This window comes from Herpailurus yagouaroundi, unplaced genomic scaffold (genome assembly GCF_014898765.1).
Source record: "Herpailurus yagouaroundi ecotype Mexico unplaced genomic scaffold, PumYag 194, whole genome shotgun sequence".
NCBI lineage: Eukaryota > Metazoa > Chordata > Mammalia > Carnivora > Felidae > Herpailurus > Herpailurus yagouaroundi.
Window position 1 is genome coordinate 3,661,890 of NW_024412425.1, and position 25,760 is coordinate 3,687,649.

General features: G+C 38.4%; 1 protein-coding gene and 1 pseudogene across 6 annotated transcripts; both read right to left on the reverse strand.

The window, feature by feature from the left end:
* ZNF146 (zinc finger protein 146) lies at positions 1 to 25,592 on the reverse strand. Of its 6 annotated transcripts, none has more exons than XM_040445778.1 (4): positions 25,480 to 25,592; positions 15,544 to 15,782; positions 14,520 to 14,579; positions 1 to 3,028 (listed from the first exon to the last, which is right to left on the reverse strand). In XM_040445778.1, the coding sequence occupies exon 4, from the start codon at positions 2,267 to 2,269 to the stop codon at positions 1,391 to 1,393; it is 879 nt and encodes a 292-aa protein (XP_040301712.1). In that variant the 5' UTR covers positions 2,270 to 3,028; positions 14,520 to 14,579; positions 15,544 to 15,782; positions 25,480 to 25,592; the 3' UTR covers positions 1 to 1,390. The 6 variants fall into 6 exon arrangements, with proteins under 6 accessions (XP_040301712.1, XP_040301715.1, XP_040301709.1 ...); XM_040445781.1 differs by lacking the exon at positions 25,480 to 25,592 and adding an exon at positions 25,305 to 25,395 and having other exon boundaries at positions 15,544 to 15,640; XM_040445775.1 differs by lacking the exon at positions 25,480 to 25,592 and adding an exon at positions 25,305 to 25,394.
* LOC121011380 (60S ribosomal protein L17-like) lies at positions 4,780 to 5,595 on the reverse strand (annotated as a pseudogene).
* Positions 25,593 to 25,760: the final 168 nt, after the last annotated feature.

The window sequence follows — 25,760 nt, forward strand, 5'->3', positions numbered from 1 at the left end:
TTATGTGATCATTTTTAATTTTAATAAAATAGATAATTTCATATTACATAGAGAGCAAGTCCATCCACTCATCATTGATAAAATTTTAGAAATATTTTCTATAAAAAGTTTAGTACTTGATTGGGAATGAATCCATTAGAACATGATTTCTATAGGTACAGTGTTCCCATCCTCACCCCCATTCTTATTAATTTTGAGAAAATTTAAAAATACAGAAAAGTACAAAAAATAAGACAAGATATCCATATACCACAATCAGAATTATCCAGTATTTTGATATATTTACTTGCAGTCTTTAGTTTTTAAGAGAAATGGATATTTATATATAAAAATGAAACCCCCCCTTTAAACAGTCCCCATCCCATCCCTCCCTCCCACACTCATCCCCTTCCCTGCTCCACTCTTCACAAGCAACCACTATCAAGAGTTTGGTCTGTATCCTTCCAATCCATTTCAAAAGCATTTTAAAAACATACATACATATATTTATCCATTACCAATACATAGTACTGAATTTTGTGAGTAAAGTTTTAGTTAAAATTTACAAAATGCATTGTAATATATGTTATTCTGCAACTTCATTTTCCCCCTTCAACATGATTTTTGAGATCTTTCTCTGTAATATAGATCTCATTTGCTAAATTTTACAGATATACAGTATTCCATCATAAGTATTTTCCATTTTGTTCCCAATGGGCATTTAAGGTGTTTCCAACTTATGGCTAACTACAAATCATGCCACAGTAAGCAGACTGGTACATATTTCCTAAGCATAGAAATTCAGAGAATTTTTGAGCTTATTATAAGGAATGTCTCCCTACTCCCAAGGTCATAACCATTTCAGTATACAGCTTATATTCTTGTTCTTATCCTCTTGGTTCTTACCTCTGTTTATAGTTCATGGTCTGTTTTTTCCTTGGAGAACAAATTACCTCCAAATCACTTTTTACATAGTCCCATTATCTTCTCACCTCCTATTGCCATTTCTATCATATTCTAAATTTTAATAGATGCATAGGTGTTTCCAGAATCTCTTCTGTTCTACTAAATCAATACCATAAAAGTCTCTTCCTTGCCAATACTTAAAACTTATATTTTGATTACATTGGTGAAGATCTCCAGATAAATGCAGACAGCAATAAGAAGCATGTTTGGTGGAAATGCGTCTAAAGTTTCAGCATTACCTAGGCCATCAGCTTTTCTGGGGGCCCAGGATTTTTATCATATAAATGTCTTTCTCTTCAGTATAAATTCCATGGTGTCCAGTAACTTTTTAGCTTTTGTTTTCCTCATTTGTGATATCTTCTTTCAGTATGATCATTTCTGATGTGCTATGAGGTTTAAATTCCTGATGAACACTTTCCAATTTTTAAGATATTTACAGGGTTTTTTAATGAGTATGAATTTTCTGGTGTCTAATATGGTGTGACTTCTGGCTAAAAGCTTTCCCACATTCACTACATTGATAAGGCTTCTTACCTGTGTGTATTCTCAAATGCAGAGCAAGGGTTGAGAATTGAGAGAAAGCTTTCCCACATTCATTACAACCATAGGGTTTCTCACCTGTATGGCTTCTCACATGCACAGTAAGAGATGAACTTTGAGAGAAAGCTTTTCCACATACATTGCATTCGTAAGGTTTATCACCTGAATGAATTCTCACATGTACGATAAGTGATGTTCGTTGAGAGAAGGCTTTTCCACATTCATTACATTCATAGGGTTTCTCTCCAGTGTGAATGTTTTGATGTTTTATGAGGTACTTCTTCTGGCCAAAAGCTGTTCCACATTCACTACATTTAAAGGGTTTCTCCCCAATATGAATCTTCTCATGCTCGGTAAGGTTAGATTTGCCACTGAAGGTTTTTCCACATTCCTTACATACAAAAGGCTTCTCTCCTGTGTGAGTTCTCTGGTGTCTGATGAGGTTTGACTTCTGAATGAAAGCTTTCCCACAATCCTTACACTCAAAAGGTTTCTCTCCAGTGTGAATTTTCTGATGGGTGAGAAGGTTTTCCTTCTGGCTGAAGGATTTTCCACACTCATTACATTCAAAAAGCTTCTCTCCGGTATGGGTGTTCTGATGTTTAATAACATATTGCTTCTGGCTAAAGGCTTTTCCACATTCGTTACATTCAAAAGGTTTCTCTCTGTTATGAAAATGTTCATGCTCAGTAAGATTTGATTTGTGGCTGAAGACTTTCCCACATACCTTACAGGCAAAGGGGTTTTCCCCACTACAAATTTTCTGCTGACTGAGGTGTGACATCTGAATGGAAGCTTTCCCACATTCACAAGGTTTCTCTCCAGTATGAATTTTTTGATGAATTAGGATTTACTTTTGGCTGAAGGAATTTCCATATTTCTTACATTTGTAAGGATTCTCTGTGTATGACCTTTCAAATATAGAGGAAGGGATAAAGTTCGAGAGAAGACTATATCATACTCAGTACATTTAAAAGCTTTCTGTCCAAATTTTCTAATGATCAACGAAGTTTTGTTATATTCACTGGTGTCTCTCCAGTAAAAAATTTTCTTCTGCTCAGAGATCTGTCATCTAGCTAAAGGCTCTTCAGTATTCCTTAGAACAGGGTTTCTCTTAAGCCTGACTTCTACATTTAATGAGGTGTGACATGTGAGTGAAAGTTTTGCCACATTCAGTAATTTCATAGGGTTTTTCTATGGAGTTCAAATGGTTTTAACTGAAGACATTTCCACACTGATTTACACTTAAAGGGGGTTATTAGCATAAGGAGCAAGCAGAGGCAGGATTTCCTAGTTAAATTAATGATTCTCCCCTACACAACTTCCCTCACAATTAAGTCTAAATTTTGTTTCACACTCTTTCCAGGTAAGTTGAAAAAGGTGTTTCCTTAAAGATATAAGGTCTGAGATCAGAAGAAGTATCCTTCCAATTTTCTTAGTTCACTGCTTTTTTTCCTCAGTCTGTATTTTACTGGAGATGGATGCAACTTGCCTCCCAAATCTTGTTGCCTCTCTATCTGCTCATCATCTTCTCAGGCTTCTTCTAAAACGGAGTACAAAGAATCATCATTCAATGGAGTTAATGTATAAAATGTTTAGTACTGTGGCTGCAAATGATAAGCACCCAATAATGTTAGCTTTACGTTATCATTATTTATAAATTTTCCCATTACTAGTAATAAAATTATGGATTGTGCTGTGGGATGAACTTTGGAAGCCCATCTCACAGTAAGAAAAAAGCCTCATGACCAATGTCACCAAGTAACTTTTGAGAAGAAAACCTTTGTGGAGGTATCTTCACAGAAAATTAACATTCAAAGTAACACACAAAGCTTAAGGATTACTCTTGAAAAATAATCTTTCCCATTAATTAGCTCAGCAAATTGAATGTCACAAACAATGAAGAATTAACAAGTAGGATAAAAAGATGACATAAAATTGAGAAAGTCTCCCAGGATACCTAAAAAAAGGGAAGGAATTAACCAGTAACTGCTTCCTTCCAAAATCTCATTAAACAGACAAGGGTACAAGCTCACAAGAAAAAAAGGTATGATCAGAGACATCAGTATACACAGACATCAACAAATTTTCCAATAACAAAAGCACACAAAATTTTCAACGCAGCAGAGCTGAGGAAGTTCAAGTATGTAAAGGTGCTGCAGAAGAAGATGCCGATGTCAAGTAAGCCAATTTATGCCACAAAATATCAGAAAGACTCAGGAAATGGAGGGAATCAAGTACCTCAAAAGAAGGAATAAAGGATGGTAGCTGGAAAAAAGATCATGTAAGTTGCCATTGGAGCACTACTTTCCCTGTCAGGAAGACAAAGGACCACTCCTTTGTATGAATGGAAATTATTCGATGCAGAAATTTATTCAGAGAAGCTCCAGAATCCAGGACACCCAGCAAATGACAGGACAAGGGAAAGGTGCTACACAGAAATCAATGGGATTAAATCTATACATAATATGGTGGAACGTCCCAAGATATTCTGCAGCTAATGGCAAAAAATGCTGTCAACCAGGTAAATATACCAGGAGAACCTGAAAGGCACATGAAAAACCTCAGCAGGATACCCTTCCAAGATGGTTGTCATTTGTAGTCATTTTTTTGTTTGTTTAAGCTAAAACAAAGGACCTGGCCAGCAGGGTTTGTGTAAAGCAGTATAATCATTCAGAGATCCTGGGTCCATAAGGCATTTTACCTTTTTTTTTTTTTTTTTAAGATTTTATTTTTAAGTAATCTCTATACCGAATGTGAAGCTCAAAGTCACAACCCTCAGATCAAGAGTCGCACGCCCATCAACTAAGCCAGCCAGGCACCTTGTGGCATTTTATTTTTTTTCTTTTATATAAAGTAGTGAATTCTGAATTTTTTTTTTTTAACATTTATTTTGAGAGACAGAGAGCAGGGGAGGGCAGGGAGAGAGGGAGACAGAATCCAAAGCAGGCTTCCAGGCTCTGAGCTGTCAGCACAGAGCCCGACATGGGGCTTAAACTCACAAGCCAGGAGATCATGATCTGAGCCAAAGTCAGATGCTTAACTGACTGAGCCATCCAGAAGCCCAACATTTTTTTTTTTTTTAACTTTTATTTGCATTATTTTATGCAGAATTTACTCCCCAGCCATTAAGTTTTTGTTTCTTCAGTTTCTTCTGGGGTATCTTTTACTTTCTTTCTTTCTTTCTTTTTTTTTTTTTTAAGTTTATTTATTTTGAGAAAGAAAGAATGAGCAGGTGAAGGGCAGAGAGAGAATCCCAAGCAATGTCAATGTGAGCCTCAATCTCACGAACCATGGGATCACGATCTGAGTAGAAATCAAGAGCTGGATGCTCAACTGACTGAGCCACCTAGGCACCCCTGGGATATCTTTTCCTTCTGTGCAACCTCCTCTTCTGGATTAGGAACAATCTGCTCTTTTTCAGTAGGGATCATCTCAATATGGCAGGGAGAGCTCATACACAGGTTAATCCAACCATGAGCCCTGTAAGTTCTATGTTGCATCTTGGGGGCTTTGTTCACCTAGATGTGCTAAATGACCAGAGAATCTACATCTAAACCTTTAAGTTCAATATTGTTCTCTGCATTTTTAAGCTTATGTAGTAAAAATTCAGCACTCTTTTTGGGCCACTGACCCTGTGTCAGCCCCACTGCTTGGCCTGGGCACACCTACCAACTCTACCATTGTAGTGATAGAATGACACACATTGCTTCTGCAAAGTGACCTCTTTCAGACATTTGGTGGCTTTTCTGATATGCATACCCTTGATGGCCTCAGCAGTTTCACAGGTGTTCTTAAAATGAACACAAAGGTTTGAACCTCTTGATTTGCATGATTTTGTAGGGTTTTCTGGGTCAAGTGAATAGCAAACCATTTTTGGAGATCACCTCAGGCTGCTTAAGGAACAGTTGCATTTTACTTTTGATTCACTGAAACCTACCAGATGACTAAAAGCACCCAGGCATTAAAGAGCTTATGATAATCTTAATGAATCAGTCTTAAATATGACTGTACAGCTAATATTCCAGACATTTGAGGGACCCCTACTAATACGACAGATCAACATCAAAAGAAAAAGAAGGGCACCTGGGTGGCTCAGTTGGTTGAGCATCTGACTCTTAGTTTCGGCTCAAGTCATGATCTCATGGTTTGTGGGATCAAGCCCCACGTCAGGTTCTATGCTAACACTACAGACCCCACTTGGGATTCTCTCTCTCCCTCTCCCCACTCACATTTTTTCTTTCTCTCTCAAATATAAGTAAACTTAAAACATTAAAACATTAAAAAAAAAAAAAGAAAAATAAAGAAAGTTTGAGGAAATAAAGGTAAGGCACAGCACACAGCAACAAAACCTAAAGCCAATCAGATAGAAGATATTTTATCAGTGAAACAATAACAAGGTTCTATAAGCAAGAAACAAAAAGTTCCGTTCATCTTAAGATGGAGAGTGGGAAGGTAGATTGTATTATTCACTAATAACAGGGTCATCTTAATGCAGAAGGATTATATTGCTTCACCCTAGTAAACTCAAGCATGGCCACCTACCTTGTTTGGCCAATGAAATATAAGCACAATGGTAAGTATTTCCCGGTAGAAGCTTTAAGAAGACAAATTTGGGGGCATCTGGCTGGTTCAGTCAGTGGGTATGCAACTCCTGATCTCTGGGTTGTGAGTTCAAGCCCCACGTTGTGTGTAGAGATTACTTAAAAATAATCTTAAAAAAAAAAAAAAAAAGATGACAAATTCAATGTCTTAAAAAAAAAAAAAAAGATGACAAACTCAATGCCAGTTACTCAAAAAATTAAAAACAGAACCGTATGATCCAGCAATTTCACTTCTGGGAATATCTCCAAAAATGAAAACACTAAGACAAAAATATGCACTCCCATGTTTACTGCAGCATTATTTACAATACCTGAGATATGGAAACAATCTAAATGTCCATCAATAGATGAACAAATAGATAAATATGGTACCTATATACAATGGAGTATTATTCAGCCATGAAAAAAAAAAAAGAATGAAGTCTTGCCATTTGCAACAGCCTGGATGGAACTTGAGGGCATTATGGTAAGTGAAAGAAGTCAGTCAGAGAAAGACAAATAATGTATGATCTCATTTATATGTGGATTCTTAAACAAACCAACAAACAACAAAACAAGCTCATAGAGAACAGACTGATGGTTGCCAGAGATGGGGTGGGCAAAATAGGTGAAAAAGTACAATTTTCAGTTATAAAATAAGTCATGAGAATGTAATGTACAGCATGGGAACTACTGTATGGCTTAAACTTACTCTGATGGTCATTTCATAGTATATATGAATATCAAATTATTGTTATACATCTAAAACTAATATAATGTATGCCAATTACACTTTAAGAAATTTTTTTTAAAAAGACAAATTCAGAGCATAAACCAAGGCAATATATTAGCTGAGTGAAGTAAGTTCCAGGAAAAAAAAAAAGGAGAAAACTGATTAGAGGGAAACATTAAAAAAAACAACAAAAAAACTTCCTCTCTTCTAAGTCATGAATCTCTAGACTTAAAGGGCACACTTATGGGCACTTGGGTGGCTCAGTCGGTTAAACGTCCAACTTTGGCTCAGGTCATGATCTCACAGTTTGTGGGTTCGAGCCCCGCGTTGGGCTCTGTGCATACAGCTCAGAGCCTGGAGCCTGCTTCAGATTCTGTGTCTCCCTCTCTCTGCCCCTCCCCCACTCACGCGCGCTCTCGCTCTCTCTCTCTTGAAAATAAACAAACATTAAAAAAAATTTTTTTAAGTAAATAAAAAATAAAGAACACACTTAGTACCTTGCATGATGAATAATAAAAGATGCATATACCTAGACATAGCACCAAGACTTTTCAAAAGAAAAAGGGAACATAAATTAAAAGAAACCAAACTACAATATATAAGTACACATATCACCCAACCACACACACATATATTATCACCCAAAGGAACACAAATAGAACGGCACCAAATATCTCAACAGAAACACAAGAAGCTACAAGACAAAATTCTGAAGGAAAATTCTAAGCTTAGTCTACCAATCTAAAGGGGAAAAGGCATTTTTCAGATATGCAAATGTTAAAAAATTTTACCTCAATGCACCTTTCCTGAGGATCTTATTAGATGTGCTCCACTAAAAGTACACACAGAAAGCAACAGATACAGAATCCATAAAAGAGGGGTTATAATACGGGAAAAACAATGAAAAAAGGTCTTTGATAATGGTGACGAAAAACAAGATAAGAGCTATCAGGCCAAAGTACAGCCAGTTCAGCCTCGAGAAGGAGGACAAAAATTCTACAAGTAAATCTCCATGGGAAAAAAATGGAAAGAAATTTCTCCATGCATTTGGCCATGTGGAAACTAGGTTTTAGGCTTTTTAACTATTCTAAGGTCTCCAAAGGAGTCTGTGCTAAGTACAGAAAACCAAGCAAACAAAAGTATGACAAATATAAATTCCATGAAAAGAAACAAAGTACAATGATAAATAACATTCTATACATGTGCACATATACTTCTGCTGTACATGAAAGGATGATACTGGTCTCAGGATGATGTCTTTAAAAAATTTTTTTTAGTGTTTATTTGTATTTGAGAGAGAGTGAGACAGTGCACAGGCAGGGGAGGGGCAGAAAGAGAGATGGAGACAGAATATGAAGCAGGCTCCAGGCTCCAAGCTGTCAGCACAGAGCCCAGCACGGGGCTTGACCTGAGCCAAAGTCAGACACTTAACTGACTGAGCCACCCAGGCGCTCCTGAAGGTGATGTCTTAAAGTTATTTAAGTTATGAGTAAACTAGGCACTTGTTTCATGGAGCACCGTTTTTACTTTATTTCACGGGGCACTTTTTTCATAGAGCACCATTAATTAACTTTAATAAATTAATGACTGCCTTACAAATTATGGTTATTCAGACTTGGGTATTATTCAGCAGGTACTTTCTTGAGACAGAACCAATTGAGACAACCATTTCAAGGAAAACAACTGACAGCACAACAAAATTTGAATTTTCAACCAAAATGAGAAATTTGTAACGCCTAGGTGGCTCAGTCAGTTAAGCGTCTGATTTCAGCTTGGGTCATGATCTTACTCTTTGTGAATTCGAGCCCTGCATTGGGCTCTCTGCTGTCAGCACAGAGCCTGCTTTGGATCCTCTGTCCTCCCCTCTCTGCCTGTCTCCCCTATTCCTACTCTCTCTCTCTCTCTCTCTCTCTCAAAAATAAACATTTTTTCATTAGAATTTTGGAAAACCTGTATTCTCCACCATGAGATCGATAGCTTCCCAATATTAAAAGACTTCTCTAATGAAACTGGTGGTGATGTTAACAAATATGTTTTGATATTATATGGTGAGACACCATATATCAAATATTCGATAAGATAATATCAAATATTTCAAAGATCTGTATAACTCAATTGACAAATGCATGATGTTACAGAAGTCATGCATGGGTAAGAGATCCACTCAAATTTTAACACAGACCAAAAGACTATCTAAGAGAACAAAAAAATACAGAGTTTCAAATTCCATATTGTAGCTAATCTTGAAAAATTATGTCACATATTGGCATAGTACCAAAGAATATCCACAATTATTTGAAAAGATGCCTACTGAAGTATTTCTTCCTTTCTAACTTCATTTGTGTGAAGCCACAATTCTGTTGTACACTTCAACCAAAATAACATGTTATAAGAGCAGAAATGAGAATCTAGCTATCTTCTATAAACCAGACATTAAAGATACTTACAGATATGAAAAACATCTGTCACTCTTCTCACTCAACTTTTTTCACTTTGGAAAATTATTTTTATTAAGAAATATAATTTAGGTTCATATGTAATGAGATTATTTTTAAATAAATACATTTTTAAAGCTTCTCAATTTTACTGTTTTTTTAAATGTTTATTTTTGAGAGAGAGAGAGAGAGAGCGCGCGCATGAATGAGGGAGGGGCAGAAAGAGAGAGAGAGACATAGAATCTGAAGCAGGCTTCAGGCTCTGAGCCGTGAGCACAGAGCCCAACACGGGGCTCAAACTCATGAGCCCGGAGACATGACCTGAGCCAAAGTTGGGCACTTAACCAGCTTTGCCCCCCAATTTTACTTTTAAATAAGGTAAATATCACTAAAATCCTCATAAACCATAAGGTCCTCAAGTCTATTTATTATTCCAATTGGGGCAAAACTCACATGACATAAAATTTACCACTAACCTTTTTTTTAATTTTTAAAACTGAGGTATAATTGACATAACATTAGGTTCAGATGTACAACATGATTAGATATTTGTATATATTGCAAAATGATCACAATAAGTCTAGTTAACCTCTGTCACCATACACATACATAGATCTTTTTCTTGCTATGAGAACTTTTAAGATTCAGGTGGTCCTCAAGTTGTAAGAGTGTAAAGGTGACTACTAATGGGTAGCAGGATTCCTTCTGTAGGGATGAAAATGTTCTGGAATTAGTAGTAATGATTGTACAACTTACAAATATTACTTAAAACCACTGAATTGTACACTCTGAAAAATGATGGATTTTGTACTATGTGAATTTTATGTAAATAAGCTGTTATTTGAAAGAAAGTGAAATTTTGAGAACTGCTACTCCAAACATTTCTCGTTACTCATTTGACAAATACCTTTTTCTTTCTGGCCCATTACTAAGCTCTAGGGATAAACAGTACTGACCAAAACTGAAAAAATTAGCTATCCTCAGCAAGATTACATTCTAGTGGACAGATAAAGGAGATGGTTTGTTAAAAAGCTTTAAGTGCTAGGGAGGAAAAAAAAAAAACAGGGAACAGGGTAGAGTTTCAATTTACAAAAAAAAAAAATTTTTTTAATGTTTTATTTATTTTTGAGACACAGAGAGACAGAGCATGAACGGGGGAGGGTCAGAGAGAGAGGGAGACACAGAATCCAAAGCAGGCTTCGGGCCCTGAGCTGTCAGCACAGAGCCCGACACGAGACTCGAACACACGGACCATGAGATCATGACCTGAGCCAAAGTCGGACGCTCAACTGACTGAGCCACCCAGGAGCCCCGAGTTTCAATTTTAAATAGAATGGCCTCAGGAGCTCCTGGGTGGTTCAACTGGCAGCCAACTTTTAGCTCAGGTCACGATCTCACAGAGTGGAAGGGGCTCTGTGCTGACACCTCAGAGCCTGGAACCTGCTTCAGATTCTGTGCCTCCTTTTTCTGCCCCTCCCCTGCTCACATTCTGTCTGTCTCTTTCTCCCTCTCCCTCTCAAAAAATAAACAAACAAAAAGTATTTTAGAGATCCTGGGGAAATCTAAATATGGACTGATTATTACATAATATTAGGGCATTATGGTTAATCCATCTAAGGAGTAATGATATTTTGGTTATGTAGACAGGTAACATTCTTTTTAGAAAATACATAATTTTTTAGAGATGAAGTGTCATATGTTTCAGCATATGTAAATATGCATACACAGGAATATAGACACACATATACAACAGACATGGCAAAATAATTACTGAATCTACATAGTGGGTATAGAGAATGATGAACTCCTCTTTAAAAGTTTTTAATATTTGAAAATATTAAGACAAAAAACTGAAAAAGAATTGATAAATAGTAACAACCCTCCCACAATTCACAGATTTAACAAGTATCTCATATTTAATCAAAACTGGAAACAGAAAGAACATGGGCCTTCCTTTCAACACATTTAAAAACATTTTTTTTTTTAATTTTTTTTTTTCAACGTTTATTTTTTTTTGGGAGAGAGAGACACAGAGCATGAACAGGGGAGGGGCAGAGAGAGAGGGAGACACAGAATCGGAAACAGGCTCCAGCCATCAGCCCAGAGCCCGGCGCGGGGCTCGAACTCACGGACTGCGAGATCGTGACCTGAGCTGAAGTCGGACGCTTAACCGACTGCGCCACCCAGGCGCCCCTAAAAACATTTTTTTTTAATGTTTATTTATTTTTTGAGAGACAGAGACAGAGTGTGAGCAAGGGAGGGGCAGAGAGAGAGAAGTCACAGAATTCGAAGCAGGCTCCAGGCACCAAGCTGTCAGCACAGATCCTGACGTGGGGCTCAAACTCATGAACCGCGAGATCATGACCTGAGCCGAAGGTGGACACTTAACTGACTGAGCCACCCAGGCACCCCTCGACACGTTTATAATACAGACTCCAGACATCAAAATATAAAAATATCTAAGAATTTACTCAGGACTTTTGAATTTCCATGAAAATGTGAGATAGGATGGACAAAGGGAAGATCAATAAAAGGGGAACATGTTTAAATGATAAGTAAGACCTGAAGAGGTAAAACATTTCATAATCAAAAGCCAAGATTCAAAGCATTTTATAAAGAGGAGAAAATGTGTTCACATTTACATTTACGGTTAGTTAATATGTCCTCTCTTGATTATATTGAAGTGTATCTTTTTACTTTAAAGTCTTGGCTGACCCTATCTCAAGGACCATGAGCAAAGAAACAATCAAGACATTTTATGAAATTGGTTTTAGGTAATATTTGGACCTGAAAATAATGAATTGAAATCTCCTATTTGGGTATTATATTAATGAATTCACTGTCTGACACAAAAAGAATGAAGCAAGTTAGACAGTTGTTTATCCTATAAATAGGTAAAATTACGGTGGGAAAGACAAAAAGGCTGGAGGTGCCAAAATAAAAACTGATACTATAGAGCTACTTCTAACTTCAGAATAAATGAGTCTTCACTGGGATTTAATTTGTAAAGAGGAGGAGCCCTGAGGGGCGCCTGGGTGGCTCAGTAGGTTAAGTGTCCAATTCTTGATTCCAGCTTAGGTCATGTGATCTCACAGTTCATGGGGTTGAGCCCCACATGGGGCTCTGCACTGACAGTGGGAAGCCTGTTTGAGTGTCTCTCTCTTACCCTCTCTCTGCCCCTTCCCGGCTCTATCTCTGTCTCAAAATAAACTTTAGGGGCACCTGATGGCTCAGTTGGTTAGGCTTTGGACTCTGGCTCAGGTCATGATCTCATGGTTTGTGAGTTCAAGCCCCACAATTGGCTCTCTGCTGCCAGTGCAGAGCCCACTTTGGATCCTCTGTCTTCCTCTCTCTGCCCGCACGTGAGTGCACGCTCTCTCTCAAAAATAAAATAAACTTTAAAAAACAAAAAAAGAGGGGCGCCTGGGTGGCGCAGTCGGTTAAGCGTCCGACTTCAGCTCAGGTCACGATCTCACGGTCTGTGAGTTCGAGCCCCGCGTCGGGCTCTGGGCTGATGGCTCAGAGCCTGGAGCCTGCTTCCATTCTGTGTCTCCCTCTCTCTCTGCCCCTCCCCCGTTCATGCTCTGTCTCTCTCTGTCCCAAAAATAAATAAACGTTGAAAAAAAAAAATCTAAAAAAATTTTTAAAAAATAAAAAAAAAAAGAGGAGGAGGAAAAGCAGAATGCCGTGTTCTAGGAGCCACCTCCAGTAAGAGGGAAAAAAAAAAAAGCAAAGACAAGAAAAACACTTAAGTATCTCAGGTCATCAAAGTACCAATCAAGTAGGAGAGAATTCCTACAAGGGTGACTCAAACATGGCATAAATAGATCCTTTCTTCTAAATGGTAAAATAAGAACATTTCTGCCCACTTTTGACATCTGTGAAGGATAAAGAAAAACAGGAAAAAAGGGGGAAACTGCATTGTTGATAAGAGAAGGAAACAGATATAATTCTAATGTCTTATGAGAAAGGATGTTAGCAGGCAGCTGCCATTGCTGTTTTTAGGAAGAGCTCTCTTGTACAATGCTCTCTGAAAACATAAAGAACAGCCTCAAGGCCAAATCATCACCTTGTTTTTAACAGAATCCAGGAACATAGGCTGAATGCAGAAGATTTGGTGGACCCACCAGCATCAAAAAATGGTAGGAAAAGTAGGACTCAGCAGGACAATACAGAGATACCATCAGTGAATAAAGTAGCTTATTAGTACAGCAAAACAGAAGGTCACAACTTTCTATGTCCCTAAATTCCTGACTTGTGTATCTAACTGCCTATATGAATATGGACTTAGATGATCAGAAGACATGTCAAAATCAACAAGAAACTTCTTGATCTGCCAAAATTCCTGAAGTCTTCCTATCTCAGTAAATGTTAACTCATTCTCTTCTAGATAAAACCTTGGGAGTTATCAGTGATTCCTCTTCCTCTTATAACCAACACACTTTATCAGCCAATCCTGTCAGCTCTTTCTTTAAAGTATCTCAAGAATCTGACTTGTCACTAGCTCAACTACTAGTATTTTCCTAGCTAGATTTCTGCAATAGCCTCTGATTTATCTCCTAGCCTTGGCCCCCCTATACCTTATTTTCTCTATACAGCAGCCAAAATATAATTCTGATCTTATTACTCCTCTGCTCAAGACCCTTTGATGGTCTCCCAAATCACTCAAAATAAAAGCCAAAGTCTAAGACTTAGCCTGTTACTTAACCAAACATATTCCTTTTCCCTTTTGCTCACTCTGTGCCAGGTACTCTGCCCTGGTCAATTTCTTGAATAGCAAGCTCCAGCCTCAGTGCTTTTAACACTTTTGATTCTTTCTGGATGAATGCTCTCCCATCAAATACTGCATGCCCCCTTTGCACATTCTCCAGATCTTTTTTTCAAATGTCACCCTCTTAGAGACCTTTCCCTGACCAACAGATTTAAAATTATAATGGGCGCCTGGGTGGCGCAGTCGGTTAAGCGTCCAACTTCAGCCAGGTCACGGTCTCGCGCTCCGTGAGTTCGAGCCCCGCATCAGGCTCTGGGCTGATGGCTCAGAGCCTGGAGCCTGTTTCCGATTCTGTGTCTCCCTCTCTCTCTGCCCCTCCCCCATTCATGCTCTGTCTCTCTCTGTCCCAAAAATAAATAAAACGTTGGAAAAAAAATTTTTTTTTAATAAAATAAAATAAAATAAAATTATAATGGCCAACTAGCCTGGTCTATGCTGGTTTTCCTTACTTTAATTTTCTCCAAGCACTCACCACCATCTAATAGAATATATATTTTTACTTATTTACTCACAAGACTGTCTTCCTCTTCCTTCCTCAGGAACACTTGTGTGTTCAAAAGCCTGGAAACGACCTAAATGTCCATAAATAGGAGACAGGTTAAATAAATGTGTTGATAGAGAATCTCTCCCAGAAAAAACAAAACAAAACAAAACTATGGACGCAATAGAATACATACCACCATTTGTATGAAAAGGAAAACTAAGGGCTTATATACATATATATTCATATTTACAGCACAGATATATAATACATGCTAGTTTATTCATAGATTACCTCAAGAAGGATACATGTGAAACTCTTAAAAGTAACTGCATCTTTGAAAAAAAACTGTAAGACTGAAGGTCAAAGGTAAGAGACGACCTTTCCATTGTATACCCGGATGTTCAAAAATTTTGAAAGCTCATGTATTACATTAAAAACAGACTCATCACATTCATATGCACACATACACACACACAGCCGAAAAGAAGTGATTTCTAAGGCAACAACTTCTGAAAGAGGTATATGGGGGCAGAAGAAAGGGAGGCGGGAGTTTGTTGATACATAATGGGGGAGGTGGAAAAGAAGACAATAGGAAGCATGACTACAGATGTAAAATATAATTTGGAGGCACTTAACCACTGAAAGAATGAAAGAAGATGGGAAATAATAAAAAGGAACCTAAATGTCAGACAATACATAAAGACTTAAGACCTATAAAAGACACTGCATGAGGAAAGGAGTCTATACACACTAGGAGGTATGAAACTGAGGGTATCAATGAAAGAGAGAACAATCACAGACGCAGTACAAATAAAGTATGAAGTGCTGACATCCAGAATAGAGATAAGCGGGGCATCTGGCCCTTAAGAATCTAATTAAATAGAGTACTGAAGCAAAAAAAAAAATGATGACTGTAAATGTAACTCAGGTCTCTTAAGAATTCATACCAAGTAAATACTTAAAGTCTAGAGCCTGTAAGAAAACATCTTAAGAGTATTTCAGAGGTGTCAGTGCTGCCTGAACAACTGTGACCTGCCTTGTCATTCACTCACCTGAACAAATTTCCTTTCCACTTTGTTCTCCACCATCCAGAGTTTGTCTTCTTGTTCCAACAGAGGATCACATACGGTGTAGTTGGTTTATAACCTGCTATTGGGGAAATGACACAGCACTAGAATATTAATGCTGGGGGCCAAAGTACCATCCTAGAACTCAGGCTGAGCCCTGGGGCCTCCAGGCCTTCTGAATGATGAAAAAGGTACAGTCTCCAGGGATGCACAAGGAAGCGGCCCTGTGAAAAAGAACGAAGTAATGACCTTTTGCCTTAGAGATTAAAGCGCACACGATTATATAAGCAAAGGGACTAAGACTATTTGAATCCTGAATTTCAAAGCGATACTCACTAAACCATTTCAGTTTCCACACATCCAGAAATGGGACACAAAAGACAGAATTATTTCTCAGAATTTTACTTACAAAGAAAAGCTGTTCACACTTTATATGACTGGTTGCTATTGTTCTGTTGCACCACATTCCCACATGGGCTCCTGAGTGGATTTTAACCATGGCCCTTATTCCTGCATGAATTTAATACTCATCTCTATGACAACAGCAGCGAATGCCTATTAGAACTAAATCATCAGGATACAATATGTAGGAAATTGTTCTTACACTATTCAAGAATAAAGTTGCAGAAAGTTTTCCTAGAGTCCTAATATTTACTTTGTGTTATAATCTGAGTAAAACCATATATTAGAAATGTCCTATAGATGTTCATCCATTCATTCAAAAAAACATTTTTAAGAACATTACGACAACTGACAACATTTGAATATGGACTTTGGATTAAGTAATAGCAATGTGTCTATGTTAAAATTTTCTAATTTTGGTTACTACACCGTGGTTACGAAAAACAATGTCCTTGGTCTTAGCAAATTCTTGCTGAAGTACTTACAAAGGAAGCACGTGTGCAATTTAGTCTCAAATGGTTAAAAAAATTATACACACATATTTTGAGAGAGAAGGACAAATAAAGCAAAAACCTGAAAAGTGAATGGTAAATCTGGGGAGAGTATATGGGACTTTCTGAACTAATCCAACTTTTCTATAGAGTTGAAATCATATTAAAAAAAAAAAAAAAGCAAAATCCTGAAGCACCTGGGTGGCTCAGTTGGATAAGGAGCCAACTCTTGATGTTGGCTCAGGTCGTGATCTCACAGTTATGGAATCTAGCCCCACATCGAGCTTCACACAGAGCCTGGGGCCTGCTTGGGATTCTCTCTCTCTACTCTTCTCCCCCCACTCATGCACTGTCTCTCAAAATAAGTTAAAAAAAAAAAAAAAAGGCAGGGGCACCTGGGTGACTTAGTTAAGCGTCAGACTCTTGCTTTCAGCTCAGGTCATGATCTCACGGTTCATGGATTCAAGCCCCGAGTCAGGCTCTGCGCAGACAGTGCAGAGCTTGCTTAGGATTCTCTCTCCCCCCCTCTCTGCCCCTCCCCTGCTCTCTCAAAATAAATAAACATTTTTTTAAAAAGACAAAAATCCTAAAAAACGTAAGTTACTACTTACATACACACTATTACTATGTATGTTGAAAAGGCTTGGTCACCAATTTGTGCTGGGTTGTGGCAGAGATGGAAGGCTAAGAAAGTGATTTAAACATTAATGTATACAGAGAGAAACAGGAGAAGGTGAGTTGGCTGAAGACAACCTTGCAGGAGAAAGGAGATCAAGTTTGATATTCTGGACATCCAGAGTGTCAGGTTTCTGAGCAACATGCAGGCAGGTATATCCATTAGGCAACTGCACACATACATAAGGAGCTCAGATAGGCTGAGGAAGGAAATGGCAATTTATCAGCTGTCAGAATACCAGTGCTGCTGAAGACAGAGGTAGAATGTGACTGTGACTGCTTAGAGAATACACACAGTATATGAAAAATATAGTGAAGGACAGAATCCTATGAACACCAACAATGGAGGAGGCAAGGAAAGGTTTTCAAAGAACATGGTAGCTGATTAGTTTTGAGTCTTTCAAGTACTTCTCCTGAAAACCATACAATATATCAAGAATAATGGGGCTGTAAAACTAGTAGAATCTCTTCACTCCAAATTATATATGTGTAGCCCCAAACACCCAAAATAACAAATATGGTACAGGAACTACAACACTATGGTAGGTACAGCAAAAAAGACTACACAATGGTAAGAAATCTTTGAGAGAACAGATCTCAGAAATAATTAGCAAATACTCATTCTCAGAATGGCCGTGAGAACTGTTACAACTCAGTCTAATAATGAACAACAAAACCAGGGACCAAAAAACCGCTCCCAATTCCATGTAGAACCAAAAAAGCAGCTTACATAGGAAGTTGCAAAGAAGCCTAGGAAAAACTGGGAATTCTTCAGGGGATTCCAAGAACTTAAAAAGCTCAGAAACTGGGGCGCCTGGGTGGCGCAGTCGGTTAAGCGTCCGACTTCAGCCAGGTCACGATCTCGCGGTCCGTGAGTTCGAGCCCCGCGTCGGGCTCTGGGCTGATGGCTCAGAGCCTGGAGCCTGTTTCAAATTCTGTGTCTCCCTCTCTCTCTGCCCCTGCCCCGTTCATGCTCTGTCTCTCTCTGTCCCAAAAATAAAAAAATAAATGTTAAAAAAATAAAAATAAAAAGCTCAGAAATCTTCAGCTAGTAATTCTTTACTGAATGAGTAAGGCCTCACCCTAAAGGAAACTGATGAAAGACCTAGATTAAACAGAAAAGGACTGTGGGGAAAGGAGTAGGCTTAAAAAACACTTGGGAGTAGGGCATCCCCAGATTTAGCAACTTCTAAAGGTGAATATATCATCCTAGAAGGCAAGTACTGTGAAGAATTATGGAAAGAGGCAGATAGAGATAGCAGTTGGCTTCAACCAGGTTAGGGTCATTGAGCCAGAGGAGGTAAGGAACTCCTTTGTTTTTAACACTAAAAGAGGCAGGTGAGCTCTGAAGCATAAAATGCTCCTATGCTTCCTTTTTCCTGGTACTGGTCTCAGAAAATTTCTCACAAACATAAGTAAACAAAATAATTGTTTGTATCCATATAAGGATACTATAACAAAAAGAGGGAAAACAAACAGCACAATTTCCAACAGTTGAGCAAACTCACCTGAAAAATAACTGCCACAAAGCAATTAAGAAATGAAAACAAAATGAATTTTTCCAAAAGACAAAAAACTTTAAAAAGGAAGCAAAGCTGGGCCACCTGGGTGGCTCAGTCAGTTGGGCGTCTGACTCTTGATTTTGGCTCAGGTCATGATCCAGGGTCATGGGATTGAGCCCCATGTTGGGCTCCACACTGAGCATGGAGCCCACTTAATATTCTCTATCTCTGCCACTCTCCCCTGCTCACACTCTCTCTAAAATAAAATAAAATAACAAAGCTATATAAAGAACACAACAACAAAAATAGACTCTTGGGGCGCCTGGGTGGTTTGGTCAGTTAAGCATTCGACTTCAGCTCAGGTCATGATCTCATGGTTTTTGAGTTCAAATCCCACATCGGGCTCACCGCTGTCATCGCAGAGCCCACTTTGGATTCTGTCCCCCCCCCCCCAACCCCGCTCCCAGGCCCCTCCCGTGTGCACTCTCTCTCTCTCAAAAATAAACATTAAAAAAAAAAAAAAACAAACCCTCTTAACTATAGAGAACAAAGTGAAGGTTGCTGGAGAGGAGGGGGGAGAAAGGGTTAAATGGGTGATGGCTATTAAGGTGGGCACGTATTGTGATGAGCACTGGATGTTATATATTAAAGTGGTGAAGTCTGGAATTTAAATAATATCTTGAAATTACAAAAAATTTAAAAAGAGAAAATAACAATTAAAAGAGACACTGAGTAATGAAAAGGTCACTCAAAAGGAGGGAATGAAAAGAAAGCAGAATTAAGAATGGACATCTTGGGGCACCTGGCGGGATCAGTCAGTAGAGTATACAACTCTTGATTTCAGAGTTGTAAAGAGTTGTGAGTTTGAGCCCCACATTGGGTGTAGAGATTACTTAAAAATAAAATCTTTAAAGTGCACCTGGGTGGCTCAGTGTCTGACTTCCACTCAGGACATGATCTCACGGTTCCTGGCTCAGCTCAGAGCCTGGAGCCTACTTCACATTCTGTGTCTCTCTCTGTCCCTCCCCTGCTTGTGCTTTCTCTCTCAAAAATAAATGAATAAACATTAAAAAAATAAAATTTTTAAAAAAATAAATGAACAATGTCAAAACAAATTTTTCAACTTGAAAATTACAACTCATTCAACATAGGGCTAACCTATCTAATGTACAGCTACTAGAAGAAAATGGGACCCCCACAGAAAAATGAGGAAAAGGATATGAACAGACACTTCCCAGAAAAATACATGAAACCCTTAAGCATATGGAAGATATCCAGCCTCCCTCATAAAGGATATAATAAGACCTATACTGAGATACCAATTTTCAGTTATGCCTTTGGCAAAAAGTATTCAACACTACACTCCAATAGTAAGGTTCTAGCAGAGAAGGTGCTCTTGTACATTGCTAGTGGCAGTGTAAATACCTAGCTATATGGTATTCCACTTACAGCAATCTAGTTTAGAGATACTCCTGCATTAAGTACAAAATGACACAGCAAAATTATTCATTATTGCAGTAACAGCAAAAGATTGAAAACAACCCAAATGTTGAACAGATGTCCAACAACTGAATTAACCATGGTAAATGCACAAATGGTATCTCATTTATATAGCAGTTAAAATGAAAAAACAAACAAAAACACAAAGAAACCATGTGATTAAGAAAGATCTCCAAGACATGTGGTTAAGTGAGGAGTAAGATGCATATAGTATGCTATCTTTTATGAAAGGAGGGTGCGGGTAGGAGGGAACTAGTGGCTCAACAAACAAAAAATCCACTTAAAGGATAAACAAGAAACTATACTTGAATGAGACAAAGAAGAACGTGATGGGGGAGAGCAGAATAGATGAGGTATCTCTGTGAGATTTATTTTTTTTGTTGAATCACAGAAATACATTAGTTTCTTTTTATTTTTAGTTTTTATTTATTTAAGTTAAAAAAATGTAATCTCTACACCCAGAGTAGGGTTCATACTCACAATTCCAAGATCAAGGGTCACATGCTCTACTGAGCCAGCCAGGTAGTTACTGGCTTTAGCCATTAGTTACTTTTTAAAATAAATCCATTTTTTAAAAGGCAGTCCCTGGGGGTGCCTGGGTGGCTCAGTGGGTTAAACATCTGACTTTATTTAGCTCAGGTCATAATCTCACGGTTCCTGAGTTCGAGCCCCATGTTGGACTCTGTGCTGACAGTGTCTACATCAGACACTGCTTCAAGTTCTGTGTCTCCCTCTCTCTGCCCCTCCCCTGCTCGCACTGTCTCTCTCTCTCAAAAATGAATAAACATTAAAAAAAAATTAAACTTAAAAAAATAAATAAAAAGCAGTCCCTGAACAGGAAGGCAAATTGAAACAAATGAACCCAACTATACATTAACTTGGTAAAATAGTTCCTCAAAGAAAGTATTTCAAAAGGCTTTAGAACAAAAAAGTAACTATACATCTTTAGTGGAATACAGTCTAGGGACAAAAATAGCTACAAAGAAATTTTTCATGTGATGAAGTATGTTGTTCATGGTTACTACTACTACCAGTAATGTTATTTTGAAACCATGTTTCTTATACTGCAAGATAAAACAAAGAAAATAAGAAATTATGTTAACATGTTTCAAAATTTTTATTATACAATACAATTAGGAGCTAATTATTAGATAAAAATATCATACAATTTAACTTGAATTAGAAACTTATACAAACCTGTATTTTTAAAAATGGATTTTCTAGCTCTATCACTGAAATGCCTTGGAACATTACCCCTGCAGAAATGAGAACATCTCTAATACCATCCTCTAATAAAGGGAACCAGAGCTCCTTGTGAGAAATAGCCAATTCCAAATGTAACAGGGAAGGTACAAAGTGGGCTTGGAGTGCATAAAAGTTTCAAAGTTAAACAGCAACAAGTCAAAATGAACCAGCAGGAGCTTGGAGGACCGCCCATCAGCTAAAACTGTGGTAATAGGAGTATCAGAAAGAAAACTCGTTGCAGTTACTAGAACACTTTGTAATGATGCTTAAGGGTCAGAAAAATTTGAAACAATTTGAGGTCAGCAAATAAATGGAAAAGAAATTTTATCATCACTATTCAACCCCTGAAGAAACTGATTTAACCAAGGATTATTTATCAGAGTAAAACCTATTTACTAAATTGATGGGAAATGAACATTAGTATGGTACCAAAGTAAATCCATACAGATTACATTTTGGGGAAAATGCAATCACTAATGATGGACCAGTCGTCATATCCTATGTCTCTCCTGATGTTATGCAATTTGAAGATCATCTCTGATACACTCTGGCCAAAAATGTCACAGTTGCGATTTTTAATAAATATCATCAGAGGTTCTGAATTAGAACCATGAGAAAGTAACCATCACAGAAATCAAAGAACATTCTCATGAAAAAGATAATGATGGTTTTCTACAGATGAATATAACTTGAACACAGAAATCTAACTTCTTCATTCCAGTTATAAATTCAAATGTTAAAAAAAAAAAAAAAAGTTTAAACACAGAAATAGGGGCTCCCGGGTAGGTCAGTCAGTTAAGCGGTCAACTTTGGTTCAGGTCATGATCTCAAGATTCGTGAGTTCCAGCCAAGGTGACAGGGAGCCTGGAGCCTGCATCAGATTCTGTCTCCCTCTCTCTCTCTCTGCCCCTTCCCCATTTGTGTGCAGGAACTCTCTCTCTCTCTCAAAAATAAACATTAAAAAAATAAAACAGGGGCACCTGGGTGGCTCAGTAGGTTAAAGATCCAACTTCGGTCATGATCTCACAGTTCTTGAGTTCCAGCCCCTATCGAGCTGTCTGCCGTCAGCACAGATCACGGGGGATCCTCTGTCCCTCTCTCTCCGTGCCCCTCCCCCACACTCTTTCGCTTGAGCTCTCACTCTCAAAAATAAACATTTAAAAAATAAAGGGCCCCTGGGGTGACTCAGTCAGTTTGAGCATCCGACTTCCGCTCATGCCTCGTGGGTTCAGGTTCGACTCAGGCCCCATGTTGCGTTCTGTGCTGACAGCTCAGAGCCTGGAGCCTGCTTCGATTTTATGTCTCCCTCTCGCTCTGCCCCTCCCCCACTTGCAGTGGTGTGTCTCTCTCAAAAATGAATAAACATTAAAAAAATTTTTTTAATAAAATTAAATAAACATGGAAATAAAAAAAGAACATCTATATATCTGAATCTTTAAGAAATTCCTACCAGAAATAGTACAAGTGGCTGTACTATTTCTAAGGAACTATTATTTTGCAGATAGTAATAATACTGCTATTTAACCCTTAGCCATTACTTACTACACCCCAGGCACTCAGAACTCCTCAATCTGCACAACCAACCACCCTGTGAATCAGATACTATTATTTTTCTCTATTATCAAAGGAGAAACAGGCACAGGCTTAAGTAAACCGAGGTGCAAAGTGGCACAGGAAAGAACTAACAGTCTGGCTCTACAGCCTATGTCCTCCTTTAAAGGAAAAAAAAAAAGAAAGACTTTAACTTTTAAATACTAAATTCATATACTTAGAAAACAAACATAAAAGGGTATTTGCCCTTGCCCCACCTATCCCAGTACTACTACCCCAAACAGAGATAGCCATTTATTAGTTTCTTGTGTATCTTTGAGTTTTCTAATGGAAACAAATACAAATATATACTTATTTCTGTCCCTTCTTACTTCAAATGAAGCATACCATACATCAGGCATCTTAGTTACTTCAGTGTCAGTATACAGAAAGCTTCCTCCTTATTCTTTCGTATACCTGTGTACTATTCTATTGTATAGGCGGATCTAATTTTTCAAACCAATCTCTTAGTGATGGCTCGCTCATCTTTTCCTATACCAAACACTGCAGCAATGAGCAAGATTGTACCCGTATCATTTTAAGCAAATGCAGGTATGTATACTTGTAGGATTAATTTCCAGATGTGAAATAGCACGTCAAAAAGAAAATACATTTGTAGTTAGTATAGATGTTGCCGAATTTCCCTTCATCGGCCTGCTTCATGCTAACACCAACACGATTTTAATTTCTGAGGATTTAGATCTTAAAATACATTACCATTAGATGGATGGATTTTGAGAGTATAATGCTAAGCTAAATAAGTCAGAGAAAGACAAATACCATATGATTTCACTTATCTGTGGAATTTAAGAAACAAAACAAAGGAACAAAGGGGAAAAAAAGACAAACCAAAAAACAGATTCTTAACTGTAGAGAACAAACAGATGGTTACCAGAGGGGAGGTGGGTGGGTGGGGGATGGGTGAAATAACTGAAAGGGATTAAGAGTACACTTATCTTGATGAGCACTGAGTAATACACAGAATTACTGAATCACTATATTGTACCCCTGAAACATGTAACACTGTATGTTAACTATACTGGAATTAAAAAATAAAAATACGTTAGCACTGGACTCCTGCATCCCCACACCCTGCTTTTCTTTTTCAGAGTTTTACTCTCTATTCTACTTTATTTTTCCATGTGAAGTACAGAATCAGCTTATCTAGTTCTCCCCCACCCCCCAAAAAGCCATAGATACTATTATTAGGATCACACTGAATTAATACAATACATTCACTTAAATCTACACACGCTTCTTTAGGACATCTTCCTGTTGAAACACACGATGTATCTATTAAATAACATCTCATGTTATGTCTCTTAGCACTTTTTAGAGTTCTAATAGCTTTGCACATTATTTCTCAATTTTTTTATTGTTATTGTAAATAGTTTTCTTCTATTAGGTCTTCTAACTGGCTGTTGTCTATTTGAATACTATCGATTTGTAGATATTAAATTGGTGCCCAATAACTTTAAATCTCATTTATTATTACGCTAAGGAGGACCGTGGGGATTCCTTAGAAAAAGCATCTTTGCAGATCGAATTGTCTTTATTTCTTTACAGAATCCACTCAATCTGGGAACACCTCGATTCATTTAGGAGTTAGGACACTTCGAATCTAGGTCAGACTAACGGATAAACATTGCAACAACTAAATTTTCCTCAAAGAATGAGGATAACTGTGCCTAGCCTAGAACTCCAAACCCTTGACTCTAATCCTAGGCTTTCTGTATCATATGACACTGGTGCTCAAAGTGTAACGTCGATATTTAGTCTAGTACTTAATAGTAGCCCTATTAAAATAACCTGAAGATCAGAGGATTTGAGATCGCCTGCAGCTCCCTCACAACAAAAAGTGCTTTTGAAATATTCTTGTTTGCTTAAAAAATAAGAAATCACGGTGATCTACATTCTGCTCCAATTAAAAGTAAATGCCTTTTTATGTAAAAACTCACTTTTAATTTACCACTTAGTTTTTTTCCCCCTTTAAACATTCAAATAAACATACTCCGCGAAGATGGCACCGTATTTACCAGCACTTTCGACAAGGGAAGTGCGACTCAGTATTACCTCAATGTTGGTCTATATCTCCCCCTCAGATGCAGCCATATACAATCCTGCACCCACAGTTTCTCAATAATCCCAACATCCAGTCAAACTTGCGGACAAACTCAGGGTCACACACGCTCGAACCCTCCTCAGAGACCCCCACCCCCACCCCACATGTAGGCCAGAAGCTCTAAAACCCACTCCCCATCCCCGCGCCGCGCCCCAATAGATTCAGAAACCTCCCCTTCAACCTCCCCGACCCGACCGGCCCAAGACGCCCACATCCCACCTCCTACTTTCGCGCCACGTGGACCCAGGGGCCGGACTGACCCGCGGACAAAGACCAAAATGTCCACTCGGCGCGCTGCGCCTGCGCACTCCGATGGCGAGCAAGAGCTCCCAGAAGTCTCCGCGACGCGGCCCACACGGTCACCGCGGCCTGGCCCAGGCTGGTATTTGATTACCTTCTGTTAACAGCAAGGCCGCTTTTCCGGCCTTGAACTACATTTCCCTTAAGGCTTTGCTGGTCAGCACTCTGTACCACATGAACTTGGCTGCCTTTTCCTGTGATTATGGGGTTCGCGGGGTGAGTAGTCCCGCTTTGGAAAAAAATCAGTTCAAGCCTGGTGGGAGGTTTGGAGGAGGGAGTCCGTCTTTGAAGCTCCGCGAGCGCAGTATCAAACGGGCCAAACTCAGGCCCTGAGGTATGAGGACACCATCTTGCATGCGTCTGGTCGGGCTTTGG